Genomic DNA, 9,329 nt, shown 5'->3' on the forward strand with positions numbered 1-9,329 from the left:
CCATACGTACCTCCGGCTCCACAACCACCAAGACCGCCAACTCCACCACCATACGTACCTCCGGCTCCACAACCACCAAGACCTCCAACTCTACCGCCATACGTACCTCCGGCTCCACAACCACCAAGACCGCCAACTCCACCACCATACGTACCTCCATCTCCTCCTCATCCACCAAGACCTCCAACTCCACCACCATACGTACCTGTTCCACCAAGAACTCCATCTCCTTATCCTAGGCCATCAACGCAAGGCAGCTCATATTTACCACCAGAACAATCTACTACCGGAATTTTTACGAGACCGAGTATAGTTACGACACATAGAACTCCGTCTACCGTTTACCCAACACCGAGTGTAATTACAACACATAGGACTCCAGCTACTTTTTACCCGACTTCAAGTGTAATTACAACAGATAGGACTCCGCTTACATCAAGGTTCACAACACCTTACCAACCTTCGTCCTACCAACCTTCCCCAGAAATACCAAGTACGCGACCTCCACCGTATCTACCACCCTCTACTCCCTCTACGCCACGCGTCACGGTAACACCACCGTCTCCACCTACGCCAATTTACACCATCGAACCCACTTCGACTATCTATACTCCACCACCGACGGGTGAACCTGCTCCACCACCAACTCTACCACCAACCACGAAGAGGCCTGATGGTTATTTCTACCCCATACCAGAGAACCCACTGGAATTACCACCCTTCGTGCGATGAAGTGGGGCAATTTAGTTGATCTGACAGTCGCAAATTACTTTTTTTCGTTCTCTTTTTGTAATTTTTATATGTATAGTGTAAAATGCTATTTATGGATCGTCATGAGAAACAATAAGCAATCGGTAAAAATAAAGCGATAAAATAACTGTATATACCATATCCAGTTACTCTTGTCAAATTCGTGTATCTAGAGCGGTAACTATTGCTAGTGTAACAGTTGCTTCGAACGAACTTGTGAAACAGTTAGTTTCCTATTGAAACGAGTAATAATTGATTTATAAATAAAGCCGATGAATGCTGTGTTACATTTGTATGGAAAAAAGAAAATTACTACGAAGATGAAATAGATGCACCCTGTACATCTAACACACGCATACTATAGAAGGAATAAAAAAAAATTTGTATAAACAGTGCCATACCGTGTTTCATTTCATGTATGATTGGAAAGGATCGAATTCGGTCGTGACATATGATTAATGTTTCTGTCACATTATTTGATCTTTTCAACGTAACATTTTCTGACAATCGAGAGAGAAGTACACCTGATTCGCCAGAGGGTCATGAGACTCATCTTCGACATTCTCTTCCCTCATGAATATTAACTCACGATTATGAAATGCATTCTATGATCCAGAGAAACGGTCGTTAAAAAAGAAAAGAAAAACATTTCAAATCGAAAATGGATTTGCTGTCGCAATCAATCGAGAGTTGTTTCACGTCACGCCAATTTTCATTGTAACCGTAATTGCAGTGACTTTCCTTCCGCGTGAACCATGACGGAATGACGATAATAGCTGATGTGCTTAGCCAGTGAGCATAACACCGTGACATTGACATTCTCTCTGTGTATCGTGCAATAATATTTGACTCGAATCTCGTTGCGTAGTAAGTAGCCCATAACCTATCTCCTACTACCATAACAAGCCTCCCCCACGTACAAAGAAATTTTCTACGTTCGTGATAGAATCTGACCAGTGAAAACTCCGTTGCGAGAAATGACTGTTCGTTAGTAGTATATAGAGCTTCGAAAGAATACTGTCTCGCATTCTTGCGACACAGGATTTGCAAAATTACTTTGTTATTAGAAATTGTTAAAACGCTCGCGTCAATTTTCGTTGCTATTACGAATATTGTTTCGTTTTTAGCACTGAGACACCAATTTCTCACGTTTTATTTATATTTTTATTACTTCCGCTTTACGCTAAATAAAGATCGTGATCGCGTGTTGAAAATTTCCTGAGTGTGCAAGAGGATCGATCGATCGACTCTGAAAATGTCATGCGGCGCGAATGAGTAATCACAAAGGACAAAATCGATAGTTGCGAAGAGAGGACATGCTCGAAACGGGAAGAAGAACTGCAATCAGCACGTCTCAGCTTGGACTTTATTCTGACCACGGTGATCGATACCATAGAAGTCGATACAGTTCCGTTACAAGGAAAATTGCGATTGGAGTTATGGTCGTAGTGGCGGTGGTATTAGTAAGTACTTAATACTGTCAATAGATATCTTATTAATACTTTACTTAACTTTCCTATCAATCCCTCAATCGTGCCGCGCTCAAACAAATTGTTAACAAATTATCTATAATGTTTATCTTTCCAACAAAATTAGTCCCAATTTCAATATATTATATTCCCTTTCCAGAGAAACTAACAAAGAAGTTTTTCCAAACAATCTGAAAAATGTTCGATATAAAAAAATTAATTTCTTCAGTCGTCTTTTTGTTTTGTTCCTGTTGCTTTGTTTCAAAAAACTGTTGCATTCTCAATCGAATGACCCATTGTATATAGAGAAAAACATGACAACACGATCTATTAGCATTGCACACGCTTTCTATGCAAACATTTGCACAGTACTCACCTACATATTGCGTTATTTCCTTTGAAGAGGACCAGTTTCTTTTGCGCACTTGCGTTACAAAAGCCACTCATCTCGCGAGACATCATTTCGTTCATCGCACGCGTTCCTGTTGCCACATCGAGCAAGTTCAATGACTGGGATCCGCGTGATCGAGAAACATTACGTATCGATCATTAACAGTTACATTACGTTCAAACGCTGCCACGTGCACGCTACGATACTACTACACGTACGATAAATTTTTAACGAGCAGCAAACTACTCGCTAATGATAATTCCGTAACCAACGCTTCGTGCATTCGTACCTAGCAATTGGTTCAATTGCAAATGCGGTTTTCTAATTGGTTCAGTAGAAAACTCATTTTCTAGTCCGTTTCGATTTAATTCCAGATTTGCATTATAATTGGACCGCGAATGCTTGTGCATTCATAATGCATTTGTAAAATAATGTCTAAATAACACGTAACAATATTTTTAACACGTATATAATGAGATATTTGAAGTGAAATTTTCTTGGTGTTATTTAATAATTATCAGAAACAGGAATACGTATAAATACTGGCTGTTTATATACGAGAAAATTAAATACGCGGTACGCATAATTATATAAAGTGGTATTTGTCGTAATTAGAGAAAGACTGATATTTATGCATTTATAAATAATTTGAAAAGACAGAATTTTATCGGATACTTCAGAAATCTAAAAGTCTAAAATATTTCTTGTAACATCTATCGGATAAAAATTTATTTATTTCTATTTTTCACTTTTTAAATTATATCTACAAAAATCTGAAACTCCCCAATCGACTTATAACTCTCCACATTTCAAAATTGGCAGAAATATCCGCAATCAAGTTACAATTGATGGATACACACGTTTAATCAGAATATTGTGGCGAGAGGGGGGGAAGTGAACGTTTAAGTTTGCAGTGACAAACGTTTCGTTCAAAGTAAAGTTTTTGTCGCTCGACGCTTTAATGAGGCGCCATTGTGACGAACAATGGACGCAATTACAATCCACGCGGGTTTTCTCCCATGATTAATGCAACAGGGCACGGTAGCAAAGTTAAAAATCACAATTTCACCGCGAATCTCGCCACGGTGTGTTCGCACGCATGGCGAGCCAAGCGCGTCTCGAGGAATATTTCTGCGTGCTTCACATATAGAGCGTTAACTGTGTTTTGGCACGAATTAACGCGCGCTACCGCGAGAACGGGTTTCATTTAGGCTTAATGAACGAACGAGATCACCGCGGAGGAGAAACAACGCGGCCTCCTGCCAGCAACGCCCCGACTCGATTCGAACCAGAGAAGCATACTTTCAAATACCATTTACGTTGGAAGAAAATCTAATGAAAATTCCGTGGTGTACAATTGAATTGATTAATTGAAATTTAACGCAAATCTGACTTCTTCCTCTCCCTCGTTCTAGGTTGGAACGATTTAGCCTGCCAGCTTCTACGTTCCACGAGACAAAATTTAAATTTAGTACAAATCGCGTGAAATTTGATTTTCCTTCTGATACAAATTGAAATATCTTTTCCGGGACTGTACGTGTAATATGCTTTTCAAGTTTGAGGAAACTTGGAAGAAATCTGAAGAAAGGAGAATCTAGGAAAGAAATTAATTGAAACAAAGTGTTGAATTTACTCGCGAGGAAAAGTAATTCCATTCTCATTCTCGTCCCGCAGGTCGGGATATTCTTGTACGACTTCACGTCGGCCTCGTCGGTGAACAGCAAATTGAACCAGGAGACGAAGCATATGTACATCTTGCAAAATGCTCTTAGGAAACCTTCGAACTTTACGAAAAAGTTGTTCAACTCGACCGTTTCGCCAGAGGTGAATAGAATTAGTTCCACTTACATTCAAGATCGTTTAGACAATGATGGGAATCTGTTCCCGTACGATGAAACGTCCGATCGGAAAGTGGCTGACGCGGAGCTCAAGTCGCAGAACCTGGATAACTTCAAGCTGAGGAGAAGAGTGCTGAAATCCGCGGAGAGCAAGGTGGACGAGCCGGCAGAAGGGAAACAGTTGTTCGATAATCATGCGATTGTTTATCGCGTGAGACAAAGGTGAGTCGTCGTTTGACTCTTTCCCCGATCTCGAAACGATCTCTTTTATAACGACGTAAACGCGCGATAAACCATTACAATTTCTCTACTGTTACTGAAGACATCACGAATGATTTATGAAAGTAATTTATGTAGAGATACGCTTCGATTTTCGACCACGAAGTCGGAGATCTTTCTTCACGATGAAAGAGAATTATGACATTAATGCATAAGCTGTTATATAACGGTTGCAAAATCCATTACTGGGCCTCAACCAGCCAATTAATTATATTCATCGTTTTTCTTCCTTCGTTTAAAAGTTAATGAGTTCTCACTGTAACGTTACGCACACCTGTGACACATGTTCGACTCGAATTTACATGAACTGATCATCTCAATTTCATTATATCAGTACGCAGTGTTCCCTGGCCGTGCTTGAAGCCGGTAATAAATCAACGTTACAATCTACGAGTATGTAAATCCTCGAGAAACACTTTCTACTCTTCGAGAAAGAAAACGCTTCATTTTCCCTCCGAGCGTAATTCTATTACCTTGTTCTTACTTAATGAACATTGCCCGTATCGAACGTGCGATCCAATTGTTAATAAATAAGTTTCAATTTCGTTCAGTCGCATTTTCCCGATGTAAATCTTTGGCAATAACGAAACTGATTGTGCTCAGAGTCTGTGCGAAAAGTATCTGAGAGTACTGTGATTCAACAGGCACAAGCATCCAGAGTTAGAAGAAGACGAGAGTTCGGAGGAGAATCGACCAGCACCTTTTCATTGGGAACTGAAGACACCGCATCCGACTGCCTTCAAACGTCCGCGATACCCTCAACTCACTCAGTACAGATACTCACACGCCTCCAGAAACATTCAAGATATCATCAAGTACCTGACCAACGACGCCGACTTGTCGAACAGAGGCATCAAGTTCACTGGCGTGTACGTGAACCCGAAGAAATATGATTTGTATCCTGGCGCAGGGGAGATGATGTCCAACAGCGATAGATCGGAAGAGGATGAGGGTTCTTACTCGATGAACGAAGATCCGTTTTATCAGTACAAGCCGAAACATCCGGCGGACGTGAATTTGCTGGCCACGTCTAACGTTAGGTCTGTAGGAAAAGAATGTGCGCATTGTTGATGGTTAGAAAGTCAGGCTGGCGGAAGGAATTTACATACGTTTCTTTCGTTAGGATAATAGAATCATCTGATTAGCTGGAGATTACTGGTTATTCGTATATTTATAAATTAATGTGTCCTTCTTGTCTCCATCCAGCCATTTTTTCTAACCAAACACGGTATATATCGAAATATCGAATATTCTTTGCCGAATATTCTAAATTTATTGTGATAATAAAATTGTTGAAGTTGTCGTTGGGCGTGGATTTAAATATATCATAAAAAAATTTCTTTGATAGAAACTACTATAAATGCGAATAAATTGTTATAATTGATATAATTTTGAAAGTGTTATATATTTAAAAGACCAATTCTTTTGAATAAGGATTTTCTCAAATACTGGATGAACGCGATTTTCCAGATTTTCACCGATGGGTCTTCACAGGTACAATTATGATGCCTACGGACGGCCGTCGAGTTATTACAAACCAACATCGATGGAATCCATGTACGAAAATCCCACGTCCTATCCAAGTAATTACGCGAAGAAACGAAAACCACAGCCGTTCAGCGTCATGTTGGACATTTATCCTATCACCGACGTTACGGAGCAACATAAAAAAGGGAATCGACCGAAACAAGTGGTTATGGACGATTACGAGCTGAGAAGACCGATTCAGCACAACAGAGGGCCGAAGTTTTATTCTCCATCCCCGCAGTCCTTGACAGGGATGTCTGCGCAAGCAATGACAGACGAAGAAGAGAGACAACAGATGATATTTCACTTGAATCTGTACCCGAGAAAGAAGAACAAGATGAGCAGGTAAAATTCCGAAACGCTTAAACATCACGTTCCTTCATTTTAAATTCGACCGTGTCTCTGACTTTTAATAAATTTTTTGTCAAGTTCGAGTTGAGATCGTTGGCGATACTCCATAATTTGTCATCTGCATAAAAATATTCCTTCAACTGGAAAGAATCTTCTCATTCTGTTCTTTGTTCCCTGAAACGATATCTTTCCTTAAACAGCCGTTGCAAAATAAATTACGATTCCATTTTAACGAAAGGTATATAAAATAAAATTTACATATTTCGAGTTCGACGATGACGTAAAAAAAATTCCCCGCATGCAAATTTTTCGCCTACGTGCCTCTCTGTCGAAGACAATTTTGCCTACCCTCGATTACATAATGATCTAGAATCGCTTTCGCGGCGGCAAGATTTATTCGCGAGGAATCGCGATTTCCTCGTAACCGTATCGACCGATGGATCGTGGAATCGTTATAATGGCGATCACGTTAGATTTATCTGCAGAATCGCCGGGAACATCGTTAGACTCTCGCGGAGAACTTTCACCGAACCTGCGACACAGGTGTAAAAATCGAGCGAAACTGTTGTTCGATGGCTAGTTAAGGACGATCACGTGAAATGTCATCGGCTAAATTCAAGGTATAAAGGATCGATTTGGAAATCATTTGACAAAAATTCTCTCTGACGAAGTGCATCAAATCTTGGACAGCGGTATTGTCTTTATTTTCAATTATTCCAAAAGCTAAAATGTTCAATAAAAGCAACGTTTTTTTTCGTATAAAAATTTGTTCCCGAATAAATAGAAAAAGAAACATAGTAGAATTCTTAATAAAAGAAAGTGTTATCAGTCTGTACGTTGTTAGACAATGAAAATAAAGATCTTAGAAGCGTCGCGATGTATGAAATCATAATTGTTTTAAATAAAATTGCTGCACAATTTAAACAGAAAATTATTCTACTTTCAATTATTATTTTACCTAATCGTTTTAACAAATTATAAGATTATCTATAAAATTATATTATTATCTATAATCTATTAAAAATTATATCTATTATCTATATATTATCTATAAAATTATTCTAATAGCGCCACAAAGATGAATGTAACATTTATTTACAGATATGACGTTATTCATAAATCGGAATCCATGGCACCAGAGGAACGACAACAATTCGTAGATAAAGTATGGTCGCCTCTGGAAACCATAGCCAAGCATTTGGCCGTGGAACAATCAAAATTCATCAACAACGAGGGATCCAATTTCGCCACAACCCGGTATCAAGAGACTCATCTCGACGACAAGGACGAAATGAAAAAACTCCAAGAAACGCACGACCATCCGGAATTAAACAAAAACGAGAACCCGGACGAGAGTATCACCGTCCCACCTAATCATAAATCAAACGCAGATGAAGATTACGCGAGCACCGAGAAATACGCGCTCGACGCTCAGAAAATTGTAGGAACTACCACGGAAAGTGAACGCGACGACTGTAGAACGACGATCGTTTCGAAAGAGATGAAAGTGAACGATACCGAGAGTAACGAAGATTTGAAAGATATTGACACTGTCGAGGGATTTAAACGATTCGACGACAGTGTCTCTTGAACAAATTGAAAAGAGAGAGAAGACTAATAAATATTTAAAAAAGGATTTAAAGGAAACAAGCGGGCCACTTGGTAATTGTAGCAGAAAATTATTAAAATCACGCAACTTAGCGTTATCCTCTTTCTCTTGAAATATATTACTCAAACGTAATTACTTCGAATGTTGTCTGATCTAGGGAGTCATCAATCTCTCCTTGAGAGTTTCTTCGTATTTCCCATTAGATCAAATTATCTACCGAGCTCCACCTCGCCTTGACATTTTCGTCGAGGGCGTTCGAGAGCCTCTCAAGATCTTTGCTGGTGCAATCGCAAGATATTCGTTCAATGCGATTGCTTAATAGGCCAAGAGACCGCGGTCTACAAAATTGGTATTCGTCGTCTTATAATGAAGGAACTTCGTGATGACTATAAAATCATCTAACTGCTTCAAGATTTCTGCAATTACTTACAGTGAAATATCGTAAAAAGCTTTTAAACTTTTAATTTTTAAATGAGAAAAGATTCGTAAGATCTAGTGCGACATAAATATAATTTTTAACATTTCTCATTAGAGTCAAAAATCCTAAATCGTTACTTAGTTGTTTTGAAGACTCGAGAATGATTTGTTTCAAACCTTCGATGTAGATTAAATTCTATTGGAAAGTTCAGGATTTTGCCTTTTTCTTTTTTAAATGTGACGCGAGAATACCACATTTTGTACGTAAGCCTTTAAATTTAAATTACATCGATTCGAAAGTCGGCTGAGAACTGTATTCAAATTGGTATACAGAGAAAAAACACAGCGATATTTTTCCTTCTTTTTTATAAATATAACTCAAATGTACATTTTTTTTTTATTTCCTCCTTAAAAACTGCGTATATTACAATAACGCGTGTTGCATGACAATCGTCGCGAACGTTTGTGAGTCAGATCAGTGTACAATCTAAGAAATATACAATTCACGCGAGTTAGTTCCGCTTAATTCTAAATAGTATCGCATTTTACACGTGTCCTTATATTTTGGCACGAACTCCTCCATCTTACATTATAGCACCATTCGTCGACCTCGTTGCACGATTCTCATTTTCTTGCTATGTATATATAATACAGTATATTCATGTGCTTCGAGTTTCCTTTCCCGAGCGTTTCCACCG

The 9,329-nt window shown here is 38.9% G+C and overlaps 2 protein-coding genes across 3 annotated transcripts in view; both read left to right on the plus strand.

Moving 5' to 3' along the window:
* LOC122535758 (basic proline-rich protein) overlaps nucleotides 1-1,145 on the plus strand; it is a 14,739-nt gene extending 13,594 nt beyond the window's left edge. For both annotated transcript variants that reach the window (XM_043667554.1, XM_043667564.1), the window contains one exon: nucleotides 1-1,145. In XM_043667554.1, the coding sequence (XP_043523489.1) occupies nucleotides 1-732 (732 nt within the window). In that variant the 3' untranslated portion in view covers nucleotides 733-1,145.
* Nucleotides 1,146-1,669: 524 nt separating this feature from the next.
* Nucleotides 1,670-8,965, plus strand: LOC122535769. The gene is made up of 5 exons (XM_043667573.1): nucleotides 1,670-2,213; nucleotides 4,285-4,670; nucleotides 5,372-5,767; nucleotides 6,198-6,599; nucleotides 7,707-8,965. Exons 1-5 carry the CDS (start codon nucleotides 2,067-2,069, stop codon nucleotides 8,194-8,196), a joined length of 1,821 nt encoding a protein of 606 aa, XP_043523508.1. The 5' UTR covers nucleotides 1,670-2,066; the 3' UTR covers nucleotides 8,197-8,965.
* Nucleotides 8,966-9,329: the final 364 nt, after the last annotated feature.

Source organism: Frieseomelitta varia, unplaced genomic scaffold, assembly GCF_011392965.1.
Source record: "Frieseomelitta varia isolate USP_RPSP 00005682 unplaced genomic scaffold, Fvar_1.2 scaffold_152, whole genome shotgun sequence".
Classification (NCBI taxonomy): Eukaryota; Metazoa; Arthropoda; class Insecta; order Hymenoptera; family Apidae; genus Frieseomelitta; species Frieseomelitta varia.

What these genes read in the sequence shown, in the direction of transcription:
- LOC122535769 (XM_043667573.1), top strand. Translation starts at nt 2,067, where the DNA reads ATGCTCGAAACGGGAAGAAGAACTGCAATCAGCACGTCTCAGCTTGGA. An exon ending in CTGGCCACGTCTAACGTTAG is followed by an intron (nt 5,768 to 6,197) that starts GTCTGTAGGAAA and finishes GCGATTTTCCAG; the next exon opens with ATTTTCACCGATGGGTCTTC. An exon ending in AAGAAGAACAAGATGAGCAG is followed by an intron (nt 6,600 to 7,706) that starts GTAAAATTCCGA and finishes ATTTATTTACAG; the next exon opens with ATATGACGTTATTCATAAAT.